Genomic DNA, 25145 nt, shown 5'->3' on the forward strand with positions numbered 1-25145 from the left:
GGTCAGTCATAAACATTTACTTTAAAATTAAGTCATCTGGACCTTGGCACTACCGAACAAAGTTTAGTACTTTGAATGCTTCGCATGAAATTGAACTCACTTTGTGCTCAGCTAAGCCCAGCTTATTTCTCATTTTAACTGCCAATGCCCTTTTCTTGCTATCATCTAAATTTCGTCATGATTTGCTGATAATAGTGTTGTCATTTGTGAAATTACTAACAGAAACTATTTGTACCACATGTTATAGATATATTGCTAAAAAAATAGGCTGGAATTAATCTGAAACTCCAGCCCTAACTATAAAGTTAGTGCGGGATAAATACCATATTCTTTCGTCACGATCGTAAAAATTCACGTGGCGGAGGCATACTCATTGCCACTAAAAAAGAACTATCATGCTCTCTAATCAACACATCTTCACAACTAGAATCATTATGGGTAATATGCCGTGCCCCTCCCGAAGCAATAATACTTGGCGTATGCTATAGGCCCCCTCGAACTGACCCAGACTTCTCCCGCAAACTTAACGAAATCTTATCCCAGCTAACTAATAAACACCCTAACGCACGTGTTCTGCTTTATGGGGATTTTAACTTTCCCTCCATTAATTGGCTCAATCAGGATTCACCAACCTTGGGGAAATACTGAAGCAAGAGAATTCGTCGATGTTTGCCTCAACTTTAACCTCCAACAGGTAACCGAACTAACGCACGTCACTAGTGAATCCTCAAACATTTTAGACCTGGTATTAACAAATAGCCCCCAAAGCTTAAAATCTATTGCATACTTACGTGAAATTAGCGATCACAAAGTCATCCATACCATATTTAACTTCACCCCAAAAATACGCTCCATTTTCCGCAAAACGATTCACTTGTATGATAAGGGTAATTATGAATTAATTAATCGTGAATTACGAGATTTCCTACCATACTTTGAACTCAATCTCGGTTCCTGTTCTCTCAATGACAGCTGGCTAATGCTTAAGGACAAGATAACTGACTTGACTAATAAATTCATCCCCACAGTGAGCTTTACTGCCAATAAAAATAAACCATGGTTTTCCACAAGTTTGAAAACATTTGAAAATAAAAAAAGCGCCTCTTCCGAGCTGCGAAGTTTAATGGTAATGCGTGCGCATGGGGCAAGTACTATGCTGCGGAAGATGCTTATTATGCTGAAATTAGAAAAGCGAAACAGACATTCTATCACAATGATTTAACTAAAATTCTGAAATATAACCCTAGAAAATTCTCGGAAATCATAAACCTGCAACTAACACGAGACATCACGCTTACAAATGATAAAAACGAAGACGTAAGCGACACTGTTTGTGCCAATATCTTTAACACCGCATTCTCATCAGTGTTCACTAAAGAAGCCAACGTACCGTTTCTCACGCCACCTGCTACGACATTACCAGCGATGGACCCTGTTGTGTTATCCGTTAGTGGCATTTCATCACTCATTGACAAATTAAAACTTTCATCATCAGCTGGCGTAGACAATATTAACTTTAAATTGTTAAAAAATACTAAGGAAATTATTGCAGTGTACTTTTCGATGATGTTCTCATTGTCACTAGAAACAGGAATTTTACCAGATGACTGGATGGAGGGAAAGGTCATTCCAGTCCACAAATCAGGTAACAGACAGTCCCCCCTAAATTATTGACCCATCTCTCTAACAAGCGTCCCCTGCAAAATCATGGAACATATCATATAATTACACATCATTAACTTTCTTGACACCAACAATTTTTTTCATTTTTCCCAGCACGGATTTCATAAATCATTATCCAGTGAATCCCAACTTGCTATATTTATTCATGATATACACTCTTCTCTCGACCATCACTTTCAGACCGATTCAATCTTTCTCGACTTCGCAAAAGCCTTCGATAAGGTACCGCACAAACGCCTACTGTTAAAACTTTCCCAGCTGAACCTGCACCCCAACATTCTTGCATGGACCACACACTTTCTTACTAACCGCTCTCAGTTCGTCTCCATTAAAAATACCCGTTCTAGCTCCCTCCCAGTGACATCCGGCGTCCCCCAAGGATTTGTACTCGCACCCCTCTTGTTCCTAATATATATTAATGATCTTCCTGTTCATGTATCTTCCCATATCCGTTTATTTGCCAACGACTGTGTCATCTATCGCACAGTTACTAACATTTCTGATCAAACTACACTCCAACAGGATCTGGATCTCGTGCAACAGTGGTGTGATCTTTAGTTAATGAAGCTTAACCGTACTAAATGCAAACTCGCCTCATTTCAACGCCAGCGTAATCCTTTATCATTCTAATACCTAATCTCTAATTCCGCTATCGAACAAGTTCAGTCATAAATACCTAGGCGTCACCTTAACATCTGACCTTTCCTGGAATACTCACATAAACAACATCATATCATCTGCAAACAGACCCCTCGGTTTCCTAAAGCGTCATTTGCGTCACGCACCACTAGACATAAAACTTGTGGCTTACAAATCGCTCATCAGACCTAAACTAGAATATGCAGCGCCCATCTGGAGCCCGCACCAGATATACCTAATAAACGAAATAGAATCTGTACAAAATCGTGCCACTAGGTTCATTCACTCTTCATATTCATACGAAATAAGCATATCATCTCTAAAACATGACAATGATATTGATAATCTTTCTGTGCATCACCGCATCGCCAGCCTCTGTTTGTTTCACAAGTTCTTTCACAGTTCCCTCAATCAAGCACCTTACATTATCCCACCAACGCGCATATCTCACCGCACAACTCATTCTTATTCAATTGCATGCGCACGCGCTCGCACTACTACTTTTGCTGCCTCATTTTTTCTTCGCACAGTAGTGGACTGGAATGGCCTTCCCCATGACATTGCAGCCATCACGTGTTCATCAACGTTTGCACAAAACATAAATACATATTGCTTGTCAGAAGATCACTCTCTGTAACCTCCATTTGTTAACCTACCCCTTATGTAATACCCCCTCACCGGGGTCTTTAAGATAATAAAGTGAAGTGAAGTGAAAGTTAGCAATGCTAACCACATGCTTGGCTTGTGCGAAAAATGTCGCACCACTCCTTCCTTTCTTAATGTTAACGTACAATCAAACCAAAACATGTGCACGCATGTGCCTTTAACACATTTTGTAAACAGATTTGTCCAATGCCTATGAACAAGCCTTACCAATGCCTTTTGGCCTGTTTGACACTTCTGGGCCTTCAATGCACTGTAAGGGCACAACAAAACTTGTGGGTCTTAAAAGTGACTTGTTTCAAGACTTTGCAATATGATGGTTAATTGAAAGTGATAAAATACTCAAGTTGATAAATGAGTTAGTTGTGGTGTCTTGTATAATAATATGCATACTCTTAAAAAAAGAAGCAAGCATGCAAATTACTAAATTCATAATGAAAACATAATGACATTAGTGGAAGATTGGTTGTTGTGGTAACTCACCTGCAGTTTGATCGTAATTATGGAATATGAATGTTTAACTATCTTGAGTTTTAATGAACTGGCATTTAGTTTGTGAATAACAGTATGCTAAAGAGCATGTACATATTCTTGTTTGGTTGTACAACAACAGCGTTAGGAAATATTTTTAAAGAATGAGTGGTAAAAAATTTGTGGCACAAGCCAAGAACATTATTAGCATTGCTCATTTGTAGCCAGCCTGGACATTCGAGAATAATTTAACAGACATCTGCCCAGCCAAGTATTTAAAATTACCAAGGATGTTTCAAGGGATGACTACATAATAATTGCACCTGCATGCATGAGCTTTTGTCTCTCAAGTTTCATGCATGTGCTTCGTCATGGCAGAGCATGGTGCAAATACACCCAATGGTTGTCAGTCACTGTTTGGTACACAAGTTGCGCAGCAAAACGAATTTGAAATAAAATTTAACACAAAATGTTTCATTGCTATTTCCCAGTTGATGTATTATTTCCATTGCAATATAAAAACAAGTACATCAAATACTGGCTGTATCTCCCTTTGCAGCTATGATAAGGGCTCCTAGAAATCTTAAAAGTAGGAATCGAGTATCTGGCGAAAACATCAAGCCCTTAAAATCTACAGAAGTGTTAAGAAAGGGTAAGTGACAATTGTATAGGTAGCAAAATTACTTTCCTAGAGCGAAGCAGCCAGCTGCACTAGATAAGCTGTCATGTTTAATGCGTATAACCTGCCAGGGATGAAACTTATGATACTTTTACACATTTTCGCTTTATTTCAGTGCACTTAACATTTTAAATTTTATTAAACTAGTAAAAAATGTTTAGTTCTACAAATAATGGCGACTGAATCAAATAGAACAGTATTCAACTTGGTATGTGAAATCGTAAAATATTTTTCACACTCTTCGAATTTGGCAGTTGCAGAACTTCCCTGGGACGCATACTTCTCCATACGGGCTTTACATGTTTTATAGAGAAAGCTTCTGGGCCATCATCGTGAAATAATTTTTTTAATTAAGCCATCATAGCAAGTGTGGTACTTCATTTGTTTTTTGCAAAGCAGTTGTAGGGTTCACATATCTCTATTTTCAAGAAATATGAAGTGAATGAATGAAAGTATAGTTAGCCAGCTAACTGAATGATATAATGACCCGTATGGACTATGACCACTGGAAGGGTGGAGCGTGTGTTGTTACACGTGAACTTACAGGCTGTTAAGGATAGATAGACGAATATGGCTGATTGTGTGTAAGTATTAGGGCATGTCAGTTCAGATTAAATACCAGACAAAGATTATAGGCAGCAGTCCTGATAGATGTGAACTATTGGAAGCAGTTCAAGCTGGAAAAGAAGTGGTGTATTTAATTGTGACACATTTGTTGAAACTTTGAAAACCAGGAAAATTTCTCGAGCAGGCAATGTTAAGTGATGTTTTTGATGACTGTGACATTGCACACTGTCACTCTTCACATGTGTCTGTTTCCTTATATATTTTCTACCAAAGCCACAAACAAAGATAGATGGCAGTTAACTCGCGTCCTGTTCCCTGTCTTATGCAAGTGTCATTCTGCACTTTATTACCTTAGAAGTACTTGCTGCTAGGCAGGTTGGTATAACATTATTAGGGAAAATTCTAGATGATGCGAATGTGTGGTGCAGTGTAAATATTTTCTGTAGTTCAGCTGCGACCGATGCTCTTTTTCTGTGCTTTTTCATTTTTCCAGTGGTGCTTAGGCATCTATAATTTTCCCCCTTAGCTTAATTACCTCCCTGAAGCTATGCATCATCTTGCCCATTAACAACCATAGTTAAACTATTGTATGTGGCATTGTTGATGCAAAATGACCTTAGAGTATATGCTAAAGCTCCTGCAGGATCACCGGCTGAATGTGACAACCAATTCACCATTTATAGGACCCGAAGTATTGACATTTTTAATATATCTGTTCGCACAGTGCTTCATTGGAGTCATGCAAGCTTAAAATATGGTGCTCCCACAGAGAAATTTTTCTTCCTGTGCTGTGACCAACAGGAAAACTATGTAGACAATAATGAAAAGAGATCACAACTAGGCTTAGCTGTGTGATGCCTGCCTCAATAAAAATGTAATAAATTAATGCAAGTGTGCTTATATCACCATGGTGTTGCCAGTTTATTACTACATTTGATATGAATCTCTGCTCGCTCCACCATGGTGTTCCTAAGGGTGTACCTCTGAGACAGCATTGCCAGAACTAATTTCACTGTCACAATCTTGAACTGGTGTGCAACAAGCATGCGCCAGTGCAGAGAACACAAGAGAAGTGGTCACTGCTTGCATGTTCAAGGTCGTATGCACGCACACCGGACTATGATTTTGCAGTGTCTTACATTTTGAGTGGAGTATACATCGTGATGGCGGGAGCCATCTCTGTGGTCACCAGCTAGACTGTCACAATGTGCATATTGTTGCTTCAGACAACTGTTTAGGACAAAAAAAGGGCACCGTAGAAAAAAATATTTTTAGGCTAATGTAAGGGCTTGTGGTGAGGAGACTCTCAAAAGGTATATGGTGTGTCATCTTGCAATAGAGAAGCAACATTTATACCTAGTTTATGTTAGTAGGAGTCTGCTAAACATTGGCCATACAAGCTTGTGGCTAGAGAAGGATGATGTCGAGAAGATGTCCTCCTGAAATGTTAACCTGCACCGTCCTCCCTTGCCCTTCTTGGTGCACTGGAATTTTCGCCCTATAGGTATCAATTCCTTTAGTGGGTACTCTTGAAGGGCTTCTGAATAAGCTCACCCTTACCACCTGCTTTACCCAAGGGCAAATCCTACTGTTGGAACTTGTTTGCTTGGCAGAAATTTTTGACAGGAAAAGAAGCTTCACTCGTTACACAAATAAAGCTACAGCATTGCAAGATTACTATGATGTTATGTACACAGACCTCCCACATACAACTAACTAAAATCTCACCACTTACCTCTATGGTGAGCCTGATTATGCCTTAAGACAGCATGTAAGTTTCTTGATTCTATACCTTTTAATCAGTACATGAACCTTGAAAAAACAAGATCATCACGTGCAGTCCGTAAAACCAGTGCTTATGAACTGCAATGATGCCATCGAAAGCATCAGCGAAAGTAAATGCACCCTGCTGGAAAACAAATTCTGCATGAAGCCTGTAAATGTACTGTTAACAAAGTCTTCTCGACAACTTCATTATGTCTATTTCTGCAATTTGCATAATCCTGTTTCATACATGCCTTGCTGTTCACCCTATAATTATTGACCTCTGAGTGTTACTCAAGTGACCATGCTCATTTAACATACCTGCAAGCCTCAGTGCTAACCTAATGAAATTGGAGACATTAATAAAGTAATGCTCTCTAATGCTCACCCCTTCAAAAAAAGTTTTTAGCATCCCCTGAAAACCTATTCTTTAAAAATTTGATCATCAGAGATGCGATGTATCTCCACACCTGATGACAGACATTTGTCCAATTACAGCCACATTATAACAACAAGCAGCCTTTGTAAGATGCGTGAACACGTGCCATCATCCCAGGTCAACATGTTTCCTGAAACAAGCTTGCTCTTAGTTATGCGACAGAATGGTTTTCATAAATCATTTTCTTGCTAAGCTCAACTTGCCCCATGACGAACTGTGTGTTTAATTTTAGACCATTCTTGGGGAGCTATTTTTCTTAATAACTAAAGAAAGCCCGATAAAGTGAAGCATGAGCTTTTAAAAGGAAATTTGCAAAACATGCACAATCGTCTCCAATACCTAGCCTGAGTATATATTTCACTAATAATGATCATTTTCATTTTAGAGCACATATCTGATGGCACAAAATCTGGAGTACCAAGGAGTCTGTCACAGGTATCTTTCACTTCTTTATTAGGGGTAATGCAACAATTTTAAATTATTCATGCGATATACTAGAAGTTTACTGCAGTGTGAATCACTTGCCACAATTAAAAAAAATAATTATGGGGGGAACATATGGACTCTTTACAAAGGTTGAAGTTGGTGCTGATGCCGTCTGTCGCATGACCAGTAATGAGACAAAGCACGGCGCATCGCATTAGGCCTAATAGCAGTGCTACGCTTCCATTTCACACACACACACGCGCGCGCATAATGTATGCTTTACTGCAATACACTGCAAGCACTTCACCCCATGACACTGGTGTATTGCGGCAATGTTAACTTTTAAAAAGACCTTTACGGGTTAGCAATTGAAGCTCGACAATGCTCCCAGCAATTAAATTTCTATTTTATTACAATTTTTTCATTGTTATACACTTGCCTAAACTAGTGTTACCAGCCGTCCCGAATTTCGCAGTCGAATTCCGAATTTCGCAGTCGGGACAAATGTCCCCGATTTTTTCCGGACTGTTGAGTAAATGAAAAACAAAAAAAAAAGAAACGTTTTGCGTTATAAAAGGCATGCCAAGTAACGAGCGTCCGTCTGATCACATAGACAAAGAAATGTTGCTGTGGTTAGCTGCAAGAAACTTTAAACACTTCAGCTGAACTTTAGCGTCAACTTTTACTAGAGCATTCTAGAGCTGTTTGATCGGTCCTCAAGCAACACGCATGCACCTACCATACATCCACGTAGTACATGCATCAGACAAATATTCACAAATCGCGTTCCAAAGGCCTTTATTTTATGCTCATTGTCATTGCTTGTAGATTTGGTGGCAAACACTTCGGGCTGGTAGGTGTTAATTCTGTGCTTCGGGCGAATGACGTTCACTACTCGATAAACACGGCGACATCACAGGAATTAAGAAAAGCGGCAGCGACTTGCGTATGAATCACTTTCTAACAACAGAAAGCGACCACGACCCCACGGGCAGAGGCGCTTCTCGCCATTTCAAACAGATTACAGTCCAATCCAACACCAACATCGGAGAAAAAAACATCACGACTAGAATACGATGAACCCGCCACAGACTGTGTGTCACAAGCTAGTGAGGAACTCTACCTGAACCACAGAATAAAGAACGCCCGAATCGCCTGAAAAGTGTTTTTTAACACACCGATTCTAACGCCATCTATTCATACACTTTAAGCCAAGTCAAGCCGGTTTTAAGCGGCTATTGGGTGAACCGAACCGTTTTGCCTCGAAAAGGTTCGTGCCACCGGGGGAACCGAAACACTTCCCTCCGCCTACTGCGGTACCCGTTTCTAGCGCCAGTGTCCGTATGTAGCGGCAACATTTTCGTACTTCTCCGCAGACTTCCTTGCGAAGCTGCGGCTGCTAGTTCCCATACGTGAACCACAGCTGTCATAACCAAGGCGCAAGCTTTTTTTTTTTTTTTTTTTAACTCACCCACGTCGCCGCTCAGTACGGCGCGGCGTATCTTGCAAAACGAATAAGCCGGCAACAGCCGCTCTCGAATCCACACCAATTGCTCGCCTGCCGCAGTAATCACAACGCTTGCCCCCCTCCACGATTTCCAGCGACTACGGCGAAGAAAATGGGCAAAGCCAAGGGCCGCGGGCGCGGTCGTAAGAGCGCGCGCGGACGCAAAGCCTCGTCCACCGCAGCGGGAAAGAAGAATGCCGCCGCCATCGAAGAAGAGGAAGAACTCGAACAGAACCTATCGGCCGCCGAAGAAGATGGCGAGAACAACGCGAAAGACGAGCCCACCGTGTGCGACAGTACGTAGTAGTCTATGCCTTCTCATCTCATCCGGGATCATTGGTTGCGGGCTGAAAACCCGCGCGCGAAGTGTGGTGCGTCTGTGTGCCGGTTTCCGAAATGTGTGCTGTGCCGCGCGTGCCACCGAGTGCCTCTTCTTCCTCTTTCGCTGAGGATCGGTGTTTCGTTATTGTCGAGGTGCACGTGCGTTTCGTAATCTGCTTTGTCTTCACTGCGTCGCGTGCAGGTGGAACGCCACTGTAGTTCCAGTGATCTCGCTTTCATTTGAACCCAGCCCTTTCCCGCGTCGCCATAAGTGCCGCGACCCTGCTGTATTGCTACCAACGCTTGTCGCGCTCACTCCGAACGCATCCACGATCTTCTGTAGCGGGCCCACGATGTACCTGTACAAATCACCGCCGCCTCGCAGGTTCCCGTTTTGCGACAATCCCGTGTCCAACGGATCAGCGGGTCGCGGTGTTTTCCAGTTCGCCGCCGCTACTACTACGAACAGGCACCCGTTTTTCGGACTGCCGAACGGAGGCGACGCGTTTAGAACGACTTCGCCGCTGCCCCGTTACGACCTGGGCACTACCGACTCCTGTGAGCGCGATCCTTTTGATATAATTCGAAACGGCTTCGGTGCGATCCTAAACCGACCTCAGAACTACAGCGGTGAGTGGCGGGATCGCGTGGAGTGTTGTTGCAGTATGCCCACATCTTGTGTTGCAGTTCTAGAAATGTTGCTATCGCGGTGGTGTTTCGTAATAGAAAACAAAAAAAAAAAGTGACTTTATCGGAAACTAAGAGAACACAAGATGGAGCATGAAACTAGCAAATGAACATTTGTGAAAAAGAGTGTTGTTATATATAAACGTTGCGAGTCACCAAATGGCCGCATCCAGTTTTCACACACGCATTTTTGTTGTATTTAAACATTCATTGATTAATACTGTTTTTAGGTAATGATGGCTCATGGTGTCTTAAGATTCATATCACATGTATACGGGAATGTTCTTTCCCATGTAAAAGTTTTCACTTACTAGTGAATGTTTCATCCTGTGTTCGTTCTTAACCTGCTTTCGACTTGTCCTCTCTTGTATATAAACCTATACTAACATTCCCAAATCGCAGTTATCCTTAAAGTCGTAGTGTTTGTTGAATGAGGCACAATGTTCGAACAACTCCCTTTTGCAGAGCTTGAGGAAGAAGAAGATGACCGAAGTCTGTTAGCCGATACAATTGAGCCCCCGACCTTCTCACCGTTGGGTCGGACGGGACCGCCCGAACCGCTGCACCAGAACAAGAAGCTTAGATGGGACCACAAGGTGGGGGAAAACAACTTCTCGTAGAAAACCCCAAAAAATGAAGCCGCGCTGCAACTGCGCTCACGCTGGCGAACTTGCAGTGTGCCGGAGTTCACCTGTTGTGCATGTGTGTGTGGATGTAGCGAATTCTCCCATAAATTGCTTGCACCTAACGTGTACTGACTCAAAGCACTGAATCGCGAGAGAGGCAGCACGAATGCCTGCACAGGTGCTACTCAAAGCACGTAGGCAAGACTATCTTGTTCCGTTCTTTTCTGGAATTCATCAATACCATGTTTTGGCGTCCTCGCCTAGCAAGAGTGATGTTCCAGATCGCCAAGTCTAACATGGCTCGGCAATCTCTTCTGACCCTGTAGACAATCAAGTTCAGACGTACTATTCATACTTTGAGCAGCGTAAAATGTGTGGAGGTGTGGGTAATTGGTTTGTAGTGTCTAAGAATGTTGCCCAGTACTCGAGATTAACTCTCAGCATGATCTGCATGTGTTTAGATATTAACTTAGGTGTGCAATCGTTCTGGTGAGTTGGTTTTAGCTTTTGCCTTTTAGGTTGTGTTGGTTTTGCACTTTACCTATGAGGGGGTTGTTCATGTTTTCTGCCCATGTTTTTCTGCTCGGTATTAGATGCAAAGCAGATCTTTGGCTAGCCTGTGTAATGCTGTCCTTCGATACGAATGCGCCGCAGCTGTTGGCGCAGTGCCAAGTAGGTCATGCCACTGCTGCGCATTGATGTCACGCTCCCCTCGCAGTGTGTGCTGATGTCATTCTCTTTCTCGCCTGCTGCGTGCTCACCGCGGCGCCCGCAGCTGCCGCTTCGTCTGTTCACCCGCAAAACCTCCCCTCCCGCGACCGCCGCTTGTTACACCGCCGACTCGTCGGTTCATAGACAATAAACCTGATGCGTGCCTAACGTACGCGCTGAAACATGTCTGTACATGTCACCTACAAGACCTACGCTAGCCATCGCATCAAACGAATCTCCCATTGCTTACCGCAGCACCCGCATTAGCGCTGTTCAACTAGTGCGCAACGCTGCTGCTTCGCATTCCATCAAGGTTCCCTCCGGGGAAATGTTCCAAGTTTTCAACAGGGTGCATAGTGTCGACCCACAGCACAGGCTACAAAAAGCACTGTTGCGAGGCCTATCAATTAACTTTCAGCTAGCCAGGGTATATTGAGATGAGATGCATCTAGAACTAATTACAGCAGCATTTGACCCATTCGAGTTCATAACCAGGAGTCACGTCTATGACACGTGCAGTACCTTTGTCGCACGGCCATATTTTATCATAATCGGGGGGGGGGGGCTGATGCGTAATAGTCTTGATCAGGATCAGTTGCTGTTTCACGATCACTTTTAATTGTGATCTGTGCGTCGCAGTTGGGCTGGCAAGTGCTAGACATAATCTGAATTTGGACCACTAGAACCGACCATTGACGATATCGGTCAGCTTTCATAGCAATCAAAAGTGCTCATTTGACACTAGTATTAGCCGCTGCGGCAGATTGCTTTACAAATAATCGTTAGGATTCATTTGTTGTAGCATGTAACAACCTGTTAACGATTTTGACTCTGTGTAACTGTACTATTACACATAGTTGGTAATTATTTGTTGGCATAGTATAGCACAAGTAACGTCCACTGCACGTAGCTGACAGTGTCTCTTATTGTGCCTGGAATCTTGTGCCTGTCGTGCTCATTGCCTGGGTTCATTTTACAGGTGAATCTGATCGGCGAGAAGCTGATCAACCCGATGATTCACTGCTGCGACAAGTGCACATTGCCCATTCTGACTTACGGACGCATGGTGAGTCTTTTCAAAGAGCAGTAACTCTTTTGTAAGTGTGCATGGCTAGAGCAATTTGACATATGGTGAAGCCATGTGGCATGTCACATAAGAACACTTGAGGCATTCAGTGGCCATATGTCAAGACTCTTAACATAGCATTATGCTACACCATTTTAAGGTAGTCAATGAAATATGTCACGTGGCTGATTTGAGCGTGGCTTGTCCCCTTACATTCGTGTTGAGAAGAAATCTAGGTAGGCTGTCTGCGCATTGATGGGCCCACATTATTGATGCATACAAAAACACAAGTAGAAGGGATTGAAGACTGCTCGCATTTCTAAAGCTGGTTGTTATTGTGCTCCTTGTGTAAATTTCATTAGTAATTGACTGCAGTTCTAGTGTTGTCACCTGTGGTGTGTGTTTGTTGTTTTGAGAACATGCTTGCGTGTGTAATAGATGGCTTGATGTTTACATATGGCAAAAAACTAGCGCCCGCACGTTTTCACGCCTGGGAGTCCACACCGAACGTCATTGCCTCTGGAAAGGCAATCTGTGTCAAGGCGAGCGAGCGCGCGCGACACCATCACCTCAACGACGTCATCTAGCCCGCGGCGCCGGTCTGTCTTACGCAACGCACGGCGAGCTCCCTCTACCCACGGGCCCGATAGCAGCTCGACGATGCAATCGACGCCATTCAGTCTGGCGAGTCTTACGCGACGCGTGGCAATACCACTTGCTCATGGGTGCAACTCAGCGCAGTGGCTCCGGATTGGAGGATCGTGACGGCACCCAGCGGCTGTTCTGATTGAACGTTGGTGACGTAAGGCATCACCAGGGGCCTATAAAGAAGCAAGTGGCGCGATGCCAAGCAGCCGACGTATGCGTCAGAGAGAAGACACCTTGGCTCTTCAAGTCCCTAAGCTGTTGGCCGCTGTGCCGAATATGTAACGCCTCTATTTCTATGTTGTACATAAACATTGCCTTAATTCACCGTGTCTTGTCCGCTCGTCTATCAGCTCTGCACAGAAGCAGCCGCGAGCTGAGAAACGCGCTACGGAACAACCTTCGCGGCCTGTGACCTTAGCGCACTACGCAACAGTGTTGGCGGCAGTGCGAGTCGTAACAACGTTTATCATTTGTTTCCTTGCGTCTTGTTCAATCGTGCTGCACAAATTGAGTTAACCGCATTTCATAATCAGGGCACATGAGAGTGCAAATGAAAAGTGTACATTATGCTTTTAGTGTTTTGTGTTTAAAGGAAAAAAGAAAAGGTGAGATGGCAGCAGGTGAGCTGCAAACGTCTGGGTGCTGTAACAATGAAATTGATTTTACTGCGACACAGAGTTGTAGAGAATATCTTGAGAGTTTGTTTTCAGATTGGTTGGTGGTTTGTTGTGTATTTTGGTTAGTTGAAAATTGAACTAGCAATTATCACATAAATATTTCTGTCACTAAGAAAGAAAAGAGCTTTATGCTAGTGTGATGCAAGCTTACTTTGAAATGCTGATAAACCTGTAATGTCTCCCTTCTCTTTCAGATACCGTGTAAACATGTGTTTTGCTATGACTGCGCTAAAAAGGCTGACAAGACGTGTTACAGGTACGTCGTCATTGCAGGTTTATGCAGCTACCTACATTACCTGGGATGCGTTAATGTATGCATCCTGTAATAGAGCGTTCATTCTAGCCATGCGTGGTTGTTGAAGACTTGCGTAAGCATCATGAGTGGACCCTTGACTTATTGCGTCCGACTAGAATGAACATTTCATTGTAGAATGCACACTAGATCGTGCTACTGATGATGTGCCATCGAAGCACTGTGCTTGTCTTTTGTATGTGGCATCTATGCAACACACCAATCGATTGTTATTGTCTACAGCCTGTCATTAATCGTTGCCTGCAGGTGCAATGACAAAGTACAGCGCCTTGAGCAGAGCAACCTTGGGACAGTGTTCATGTGCACCTATGGTGGGAGTCGCCAGGGCAAGGATTCTTGTCGACGGACATACTTGAGTCAGAGGGACCTTCAGGTGACTACGTGTTCGCCATGTCAGCTGTGTAAATGTTACTCAGAAATGGACATTTCACTGCTTTGTAATGTGCCTAATTTACTGCTTTAGTAAGTGCTCTCTCATTCTTTCTGGAGGGATACACGGTGATATGACAGGTACAGGCCAGACCTCGTAGTAATGATTTGGCCAGGAGTTACTCACAGCAGTGCTTTTACACATGATACGAGGCTTGTGTTGAACTTGTCATTGAATGTAATCAATTCGATTTGGTTTTGCATAGTATCGTACTCGGTTTCGAAGTAATGCTATGGCGCAGGAGCCGAAGAGATGATTTGGACGTCGGTGTTTACTTGAGCTGTCAATAAAGGAACAGTCAGGTGTTGCATGAGTAGTATGCTTAGATGAAGTACAGCTATCCTTTAGTATTATGTAACAAACGATTGGTACTACTACATTCGAAGCTGCACTGAGCTATATAAATCGGGCTGCTTGTTCACTGTCATGTTGCTTGTGACTGGATGCAAGGCAGTGGCGTGACTTGCATTTGTGCAATGCTGGTTTAACCGCAGGCCCACATCACCCATCGCCACCTCAAAGGCGCAGCATCGGCAGCGGCCGCTGCAGCGGCTGCCTCGCAGTCATCTGCATTGTCGCACGGCCTGCCCTCTCAGCAGCAGCAGCAGCAGATGGCAGCACTGGTGGCCAGCCACCCTCCGCCGCCGCAACATCTCATGGTTCGCGACCCCCGGCAGCATCCACCACCGGTGTCACAGCACCCGCCCCCACCCCTTGAAGTGTCTCGTGCCAGCGTCCTGCAGCAACCACCGCAACAGCAACCCCAGCAGCAAGCACCACCCCCGCCTCCGCAGAAGACCCTGCCGCCTGAATATCGAGACATGCCACCACCTGTGATGGCAAGCCAGCAACCGCCGCCCCAGCAAATGGTGGCACCACCCAGGGCGTATCAGAGCCAGCAGAACCCCACTGTCAGTCGGCCCAACCTCATCACCGTCCAAATTCAGGACGACAGCCACAAGAGGGCTGCCGCGGCCGCTGCTGTGGCGGCCGTGAACGCTGCCTCGACAAACATGCCACCTCCGTCGATGCCTCCCCCACCGCCGCAGTACACCCCGCAGCAGCCACCTCCGCACATGAGTCAACCGCCCCCGCCCCAGCAGTCGTACCCACCGCCACAGGCTCCGGCGGCTCCGCCCATGGCCTACAATCCCTCGCAGCCTCCATACACCCAAGGCATGCCTCCACCCGCCACGTACAACGCCTCAGCCCCGCCGCCGCCTCCGCCCCCAGCGCGGCCTCTTCCGCCACAGTTCGTGCACCAGCCGCCGCCCCAGTTTGCACATCCGCCACCTCCACAGCCACCACCACGATTCGCGACGGCTCTGCCTTACGAGGAGCAGGGCCACCAGCCCACGTTTCACTGGAGTGGCGCAACCAATATGCCGCCTCCAAGACCCTCCACGGTCCTGCCGCCGCCCCGGCCCATCACTGGTCCGCCTCCGCCGTCGACGCCTCCGGGAGCCATGATGCAGCAGCGAACATGTGCGGAGCCGCAGTTTCCTTACTACAGCCAGTGAGCATGGCTCAAAGCTGTGTCATCAATTGGGTTCATCAATTCATAATGCCACTGCATATGCAAAGGGGAGTATAGCTCCTCCGGTCGCAGCCTGTGAGTGCGCATTAAAAGAGCTGTATCATTCAACGGTTCATCTTGCTCATTGTTGTGCAACTGTCTCTGTGAAGGCAGTGCTTCGCCATACATTTATTCCATTACGCCTGCAAGAACCTTTTTCTTCTAGATCACGTTGTAGTAGTACTTTTACAAAGGACCTCAAATGCTTCCTCACTGCAAGGACATTCTAGAAATTACTATTTAAGGGGCTTTGCAAACTTGCATAGCTTATTCCTAGAGACTTCTGTTCAATGCATCTAGTGGAGACATTGCCAAAGAGTGTCACTTTCTTTCGGCATGGGCGTGCTGTCCTTGCAATCGGGTTGACTTGGTGTGAGATTGATTGGCGTGAAAGCGTGCTGCGTAGTGGCTACTACGATAAAGATAGAGGAACCAGTGGGAGCGTTCCAACATACCGAAGTGCCAATAAGTTAAAAACTGTCGGATCTCGTGCACACGGCAAAGCCGGATGTCAAGTGGATGATCTGTTGCAAACAAAAGCAAATTCATATTTACAGCAATTGTCCCACATCATTCGTATCATTGCCCAACTTTGTATATAATGTGGTTTTAAACTGTCCTAGACTGTGTCTGTCATTCCGGTTTGATTTTAAGATGTTGTCATTGTCTCTTTATCTCATGCACAAAGTTTCATTGTACAGAATTCACTGTTAAGGCGTATTGTACATAGTTTATAGACTGACGGCGCACAATAGACCTCTCTACACCTACCCCCCTCCTGGTGAACTCGAACAGTAGTCTATAATTGTGTGATTTGACTGATGCTGTGAACTACTGCTTTCTTGAATGCATATGCAAAGAGTATGGCGTATATTCATGACATGCATGCAAAGTCTTTATATGCCTACATATGGGACAATGGGGCATGTTGTGTGGAATTGTGCTATTTTGAACTCTTTAACTACAGCATCGGCAGTGCTGTGCTGTTCCAAGAACAGCTACCAAAAAATAAAAAGCTTGTGGGAGATCTTTACAGCCCAAGACTGGAATGTCCATGCAACTCTGCAAAGTAAGGAAGAGTTGTGTGCAGTAAATAATCGGCTGAAAGAAGAAACTGATTTTGAAGGATATGTCTCATTTTTTCTGGAACAACTTGCATGCACGGAAATTCCTGTTCTGTGCAGAGCTGTGAACACATACATTATGAAGCTTGCAATGTCAGAGTTTCTACATTTCTGACTGAAGTGTTCAAATACTAGCCATGTTTCCATATTTGGGTTCCCAAAAAATAGCCTCCGAATCCTGCATCAAATTTTCTACAATCTCTAAACAAAATAAGTGAGGTCTGGAGTTGATCATGTAAGCACAGCAAGAACTCCTACTTGCATTATTTGATAGATAACCGCCATTTATAGCTAGGGTTTTGGTCGACACGAAATGTTGCAAATAAGAGAGAACTGAAATGGGATCATGCCTCGTGCTCAGTGATGAAACACGGGATGGCGTCGCGGGCAAAGATGTCGTTAAATTACTGTAAATTGTGTAGCTAAAGCTAGGCACATCGTGCATTTGTCTGTATTGGCTGCTTCCACGTGATTATGAGTGTAGCATAACTGACAAAGTCTCTAGTTAATTGCATCTAATTTTCTTCCAGTGCACTTAAATGTCATTGCCTCTATAGTCTAGCATCAATATCCCTTATGAGACCTGAAGAAAGTTTGGACATATAATTGTAAAAGCATTCACATCGTCGAAACATGCTAGTACAGTGCAGTCCACTTATAACGATACCACATATAACGATATATCGGTTATAACGATGGGTCGACTTAACAGTCTCATTTTATGCATTGGGGCTATGGGGAAAAAAACCATATATAACGATATGTTATCCACCGCATATCGGATACAACGATGAAAAGTTTGCCGTGGACGGCATGTTTCATTCAGAATAATCGTAACATTTAGATTGATAAGTTCCTCTGAAACGAACTATGCCGAGACAAGACGAAAAGTTAGCGTAGGCGAGTACGTATCGGCCGCCACTGCAGCACAGCGCCGGCAGCGCGTCCCGGCCGTTCAAAAAGCCGAGGAGAGCATCGCGAGTTGGCGCGACGCGCTACCGATGGCGCCAGCTGTGTCACGTTTTGCGCCTCGCCGCGCGTCGACCGCGGAGAGGCTGAGAGAATTAAAAAAAAAAATGCGAAAAGCAAAGCGCCGCGCTCCGCGGCTCCCCGCCTTCTACAACGGCAAGCCGGCAAGCTACTCGTAGCTTGCCGAGCGAAAGCGGGAAAAAGAGAGAAAATAAAAAAAAGCGAAAAGCAAAGCGGCGCGGCGGCATCGGGGCGGGGCCTCGTTGGCATTCCGGCTGTGTACCTCTGCATTTCGCTCGGAGGATTTCAAGCTGGACGGTTGTGCCCTCGCGATCTCCGACTTCAGCGTAGCTCCCGCCGACTGGTTCGCCCTCCGCGGTCTCCTGATGCCGTGCAGCTCTCGCATTGTGGCACCCCGCCCTTGGACTGTTTCGACCGGATCCCCACTTTCCTATCTCCTTTTTTTCCTCTCGTTGGCTGGCGGCTTCTTATCCGTCTATTTTCCTTCTATTCTTTTCATCCCTCCTTCCTTCTCCCTATATCTTTTATTCCCCATATCCCATTCCTCTGCTGACCTGTTGAGGTGTCCTCGTAAGGAGAGACAGTTACGGGTCGGCACCTTTCTTTTCTTTTCTTCTGATATAACCACAATCTCTATGTACCTCTGGCTGTGCTTTCTTCCTCCCACTGCTCCCACCCCGCCGTCGGTCAGTCTCTCTTCCTCAGCGAACCCGTGATGCGTTCTTCGGAGTAAGAAATAAAGTCTTGTTTTTGACATCCTACTATCTACAATATTTATTTATTGGTGAAAATAGCGAAATGAAGCCTGGAGCTACAAGAGGTACGTCCGGCGACGATTTTTTGGCGGCAGTCCAGATATAACGATCACCGGTTATAACGATCATATTTTTAGGTTTTCTCGATATCGTTATAAGTGGACTGCACTGTACCTGCAAATCGGTTATGTGGAGACCCGCAAGTAGCCGAAGGGTTAAGAAAGGAAAATTAGACAGCCACCCATTAGTGGCATGAAGCGACAAGGAAATTCGGACGGTTTTCTCGGAAAGATTCTTAGTTGCCGAAAAATTCGTCTCCGTTCAGGGATCGAACCTGGGACCAATGCCTTTCCAGGGTGGTCGCTGTACCAATTGAGCTAACCAGGACATTAGCAATCCGCATGTTTCACGATGGCGCGGCGCATGCGCCCTTTTCTAGCGGAGAAATCGGGAGACGACTCCCGGTCCCGGAGGCCTTCGTTCTAGCAATGCCGGTTCTCCTGGCCCCTACTGAACCCCTGAGGGCAGCACAGGAAAATGGAAAAGGGGAATCGGCAGCTCGTGTCTATGATGCTGGCGATCAGCAGGAAAAAGCTGTCGACATAGCTTGACTAGAAAAATGTTTTTAGAGTTTTATGTGTCAAAACAACACAAGACATTCCATAGCAGAGAACTTAAAATTATTTTTGAATACTTTAGATTTACTCAATTTTGACCTGAATACAAGTGTTTTTGTATTTTTGCCCCCATTGAACCGTGTCTTGCCCAGTTGGGGAACAAATGCACACATTGTGCTAAGCCACGACCAGTAAATCACAATGACATGTGGGAGCCTGGCAAAGCCACAGGTTACTATGAATTAAAATCTGCACACAGCAATATCTCATATTCCATTTACTCTTGAATTAAGTTTGTTATTACCTATTGGTTTGCCGCAGAAGTAAAAAAATCACTATTTTATGACCACTGCAAAACGAGAGCCTCTTTCAATGATCTCCAATTAACCACTTCTTACTGAAGCGGAAAAAAGATGTGTGATCATCGCAAAAAGACCTTTTCTGTTGTCTCAAGTCCTTCCTTGATGGTCATGCATCTTTGTTATATTTCGATAAGCACGTACCAACTAGCCCAACGACAAGTTTTACCGAGTTCCCATGTATTGGGCGAGCTGCATCCATTTTACGCCTGCAAGTTTTCAAACTTCATCACCCCGCCTAGCTTTGCCATGCTTTGCTGCAGTTCCCATCACTGCATGCCCTTTCCGTCACTATGGGTACCAGTTATCGGTCCTAAGCAATGCATGGCTTAACCGGCGTAATTTTTACAGCATGGCCATCATATGCTAGTTTCCAGCAAATCGATTCGTGCATAAACTGAGCTCATAGACCAAAAACAGTAGCAATTGTCGTCTCGCCACTGGCTGCTGCGGTGGCATGGCTGCCACAACTGCTGCCCATTGATATTGTCGCGACGTCAAGACAGAGGTCGTACTTGAAGATGCTGAGAAAACAGCAGCGGGTCGGTCTTTTTATTAACCACGCGCGAGAGAGAGTTCCTCGTCTTTCTCGTTGTTGCGTTCTGCATAAAAGCGTGCAGATGCGCATTATGCGCTGTCGCCTTCGTCCTTTTTGCGGGACGCACGTGACAATATACAGTGGTTGTACTCTTGGTGGAATCAAAACCTGTTGCAGGACATTGTAGAGGTATCATTAAATTACTGGAAGTTGCTTACCTAAAGTTAAGTATTTTGAATTTGTCAGTAACGGCTACTCTATGCGATTATTACAGTTTTCGTGTAGCAAAACTAATAACGTCGCTCGTTAATTGCAGCTTGCTTCTTTCCAGTGCTGACATAAGAATAATATGCATCAGGAAAATTCTAGGCACGCGAAAATGTTGTGCCAAACATGCATTTTGCCATCTGCTTAAGTCGTTAACGAGCCACTCATGATGCTGACAAACACTAGAAAGGAGATACAGGGCCAATCCAACCTGAAAATAGCATTCTAGGGATAGCCCTAGAACGCTCGTCTGCATATAACTGCGAACATTGTATTCTGAGTTAATAAACTGAAATAGTAAATGGTGGGATTTAATATCCTAAAACTACCATATGACTGTTAGGGACGCCATAGCGGAGGACTCTGGAAATTACGACCACCTGACGTTCTTTGACGTGCGCTAAATCTAAGCACATGGGCGTCGAGCATTTTCACCTCAATCGAAAAGTGTCCCAGGAAAGGCCGCAGTTTTGCTGTAGAAGTCTTCACTCATGCGTTCTCTACGTAGGAGATTTCGCACCTGTAAGCTCTGCCGGTGTCGCATGTCTTCACCAAGTAAAGTGGTTTCGAGTAGTGTTTTTTTATATATATCACATTAAAAGCTTGTGTCGCAGATTCCAGCGTCATTGGCTGTGAGTGAAAAATTATCTTGTGCATGACCGAGAAATCAAGATGCAAATAAAATAAAAATTCTTGAATTCGAGTAAGGTTTGAACCCGGGCCGTTTTTGTGGCAAGGAGCTCTTTTACCACACAGCCACGCATCTACTTCGAAATGCAGTGAAAATAATGTTTATGCTCTACAAACAATGCGTCCTGTATATGTGCTTCACAACACAACACGCTATATCGCAATAATATTGCATGGTACGCGCCTACATTGCCATCGGGCATCAGAGCATATGATTATCATAAGGACTTCGTGGTTAAAAGACGCCCACTAGTTATAAAATGCACACACATTACTGCACTATTCCCTGAAGACACCGTAGTGGGTGCATACCAAGTTCGAAAATATCTCGCACGCATGATTGCCGGTGGTTCAAAGTACGCTACCCATTAGACAAAATGCAGCCATATGCGAAAGCTTCCCTGACACAATCCGCTTTCAAATGTATTGATTACATTGTAGTAATCCACACGTTAAACTTCTCGAGTAACATCATTAATTAAATGGCACGTACTTAGAGGTTGAAGCATGAACAGGATATCGCTATTGCATTCAACTAAATAAGGCGGAGTTAAGTGTCCCCAAATTTTTTAACGCCCCCCCCCCTTGTCCCCTTGTGTCAACTAAAATATTGGTTACCTTGGTTTGCTCTCCATTTTGAGCTTTCGTCTTCCTCTCCTTTTATGTCGCATAGCACTCTGCCTACTTAGCTACTGCTCGAGTTAATCCTCCATGTTTCAGCTATTTGTTGCATATCCCCTTCAGGCGCTGTGTGCACAATTGTACACACACTTCCAAGGCACGTCATGCAGCGCATGTGTCTCAATTGATTGATTTGTGGGGTTTAACGTCCCAAAACCACCATTTGATTATGAGAGACGCCGTAGTGGAGGGCTCCGGGAATTTTGAACACCTGGGGTTCTTTAACGTGCACCCAAATCTGAGTACACGGGCCTACAACATTTCCACCTCCATCGGAAATGCAGCCGCCACAGCCGGCATTTGATCCCGCGACCTGTGGGTCAGCAGCCGAGTGCATTAGCCACTAAATCACCGTGGCGGGGCACCGCATGTGCCTCGAAATGGCTTGAAATGCAGTGTACACATTTGTGCAGGCTTCTCGAGTGGATAACTTACAGTCATTTAACTTCATTGTGCTGGGTACTGCTGCACAGAATCACCTTTAGAGGCGCTACTACGTTCAACGACCGTTTAACATGTCGCGATGCAGGAGCAACGTCGAGAATATTCTGTTTCTTCACTCGAAATGAGTACAACCTAATAACGAACTGTGCATGTATTTTGGGCCTAATATTTGATTCTTTTTTATGAAGGACTGCAGCTCACTGCTTGCAAGATTAGGTAATTAATTGCTTGCTAATTAACATAAATTACTGAAGCTCCTCTTACAAACCAACAAATTTGTTCATTTTTTTTCTAGAAATGCAAGATTGAGTGCCTTAAAGCCATGCCATGTGAACTGAACGCATTTGCATCATAACTCCTGAAGGTGGTATGCATCAGTTTCATAATATCTGTGTACAGATGACGGTCAAGGGGTATAAATATTGATAAATGAATCCTCTAACTTATCCATATGTCAGTGCCAGCTGGGTGCAGTTATTGTACACTTTTTTGCTCTGTGGGCAGCAGCAAGTTCCTGGTTATAATTTAGAAATGTCTGGCACAGGTGCCCATTTTTATTTTTCAGTGAACAGGTGCTCCCCTCTTAGTAATTAACCCTCATGTACGTACACACTCTACAGAAGTAAATTAAGTGCAAGTTCAAACACCAGGGTCACACTCTCAAAGCAGCACATTGTGTATGTAAACTATATCTCCTTTCCTGTTTTCTTTTCTTAATTTTTTTAATAACGCCTAAGCACATCAAGTAAGTAGCACAAGATGGTGGTTCTTCATGTTTTTTTCATAACTAAAGAATAATACACACGCAGAGGTGCAAGCGTGTTGGAGTGCTCCAGTTTTTTTTTTTTTTTAAATGGCACCAGAGACCGTGTCTCCTAACGGATGTGCGGGCTCTTTTCCATCATTAATTCTGCATGTATACGTAACTTTAACGATAATTATGATCTTATAGGTTGAATATATTCACTTCGTACCATTTTCGTACTATTTGATCACAAATTTTCCCACGACAATGCATTTTTAACGTAACAATGACTCTTTGTTGCGAATACATTTTGCGGGCATTTTCGAACTCAAAAACGTGTTTTTCTCACGCTCGTTACTTGATGAACTTTTCCTGGACAACTATTGAACCAAGCATGCTCAACTTTTCTCAGTTTATACCTAAAAGCTTCCCTAATAGTCTGAACCAAAATCTTTGTTAAACTGTTCTAGTTACAATTAAGAAAATATAGATTATTTGGATAATCTCCCTTACGGCACGTCACAGGCAAGAGCAATATATCTTTTTTTCATGAGAGATAAATGTAAGAGCAACTTTTTATAGTCTCGGAATAATACCACTACATGTTGAATTCGGTGTTCCACCAGAAGCAAGTAAGAAAAACCAGAGTCAAAATTTTATAAACTGAAATCCAATAGCTCCCTTATTAAACAACCAAAATTTCTGGAATTAAAGGAATGTACAGTTCTGGAGATGTAAAGCTGAAACCAGGATGACCTCTTTACCCTACCATACCCCATAAACACTGAATGTGATGTGTCAATAATAAAATTATACTCATTTATTTTTTAATAGAGAGCGAGTGGTTTAAAATGATAATCAATTGGCTCCAGTAAGATAATTTCACATTGCATGGCAAACATATCTGTTGGCGAGCCCAAAAATACAGCCTCGTAAGGACAGAATTGTGCGCATGTAAATTGATTAATCATTCTAGCTGGGCTTGTAGTAACCTTTTTTTGTTCGCGTGCATCCAATATTTTTGTCATCCTTGCAGTTTTAGAAAACACTTCGGAGGTGCTTCATTCTTGTCTGTTATAAGAGAGTGGTCTACACTAAAGTAGTGTCACTTTTCATAAAAGTTGACTAATTTAATAAATGAAAGCATAGTAGAGGCACTCAATTCGATGGTAATACGCAAACCACCAACATAGTATGACATTTGTAATCTGTGCATCAATAGCACATCACTTCTGAAAGGAATCAAATATCGCAACCAATGTGATCGACAGATGCAGGCTGGTATGGTATATAACATTTGCCAGCTATTATGTCCATAACACATCACTTAACTTCTAAAAGACATATGACATTTACCACTATATTAGCTACAGATGCAATGTAGAATAGCATATGAGCAAGCTTATATCTGTTGGCTGTCACATAAATTTTGAAAAGCATAAAGTATGGCACCCTATTTGATACAAATTAACACGGTAAATTATTTGCAAGCTCCATTTCATTGGCACGTGACTCTAGTTTAGGAGTAATTGTCACGCAATTCAATGCTGATACACGGCCTAAGATAGTATACGATAACGTTTGCAAGCTGTACGTCAATCGCACATCAACTAAAACCATCAAGCGTAAAACCTGATTCAACACTGATGTGAATCTTAACATTGTGTAATGTGAGCGAGCTTCTTGTCATTAAGGTGTCTCCTAATCGCTAAATATATGTGGGGTTCGAATCAGATACAATGCATATATGTGGCTGGACATACACAGTGTGTCCCCAGAAGTCGAGGGTCATGAACAAAACAAAATAGCCTGAACAAAACAAAATAACTTTTCTGGTTTTACATGCCAAAACCACATGATTACAGGGCATGCCATAGTGAAGAGCTCTGAAAATTTCCATCATCCGGTGTAGTTCAACGTGCACCCGATATCGCGCAGTAGACAGGCTTCTAGCGTTTCGCCTACGTCAAAACACGACTGCTACAGCTGAACTCAAACTCCTGACTTTCTGAGCAGCCGCATGAACAGGAATGAAAACCAGG

The 25145-nt window shown here is 43.9% G+C and overlaps 1 protein-coding gene across 1 annotated transcript; it reads left to right on the forward strand.

Moving 5' to 3' along the window:
* Positions 1–8639: 8639 nt before the first annotated feature.
* On the forward strand, positions 8640–17021 carry LOC119163571 (uncharacterized). Its single transcript, XM_037415591.2, has 6 exons — positions 8640–9134; positions 10312–10442; positions 12163–12249; positions 13769–13830; positions 14134–14260; positions 14812–17021. The coding sequence occupies exons 1-6, from the start codon at positions 8951–8953 to the stop codon at positions 15835–15837; spliced, it is 1617 nt and encodes a 538-aa protein (XP_037271488.2). The 5' UTR covers positions 8640–8950; the 3' UTR covers positions 15838–17021.
* Positions 17022–25145: the final 8124 nt, after the last annotated feature.

The sequence above is a fragment of the Rhipicephalus microplus genome, chromosome 9 (genome assembly GCF_043290135.1).
Source record: "Rhipicephalus microplus isolate Deutch F79 chromosome 9, USDA_Rmic, whole genome shotgun sequence".
NCBI lineage: Eukaryota > Metazoa > Arthropoda > Arachnida > Ixodida > Ixodidae > Rhipicephalus > Rhipicephalus microplus.

What these genes read in the sequence shown, in the direction of transcription:
- LOC119163571 (XM_037415591.2), top strand. Translation starts at nt 8,951, where the DNA reads ATGGGCAAAGCCAAGGGCCGCGGGCGCGGTCGTAAGAGCGCGCGCGGA. An exon ending in CGAGCCCACCGTGTGCGACA is followed by an intron (nt 9,135 to 10,311) that starts GTACGTAGTAGT and finishes TCCCTTTTGCAG; the next exon opens with AGCTTGAGGAAGAAGAAGAT. An exon ending in AGCTTAGATGGGACCACAAG is followed by an intron (nt 10,443 to 12,162) that starts GTGGGGGAAAAC and finishes TTCATTTTACAG; the next exon opens with GTGAATCTGATCGGCGAGAA.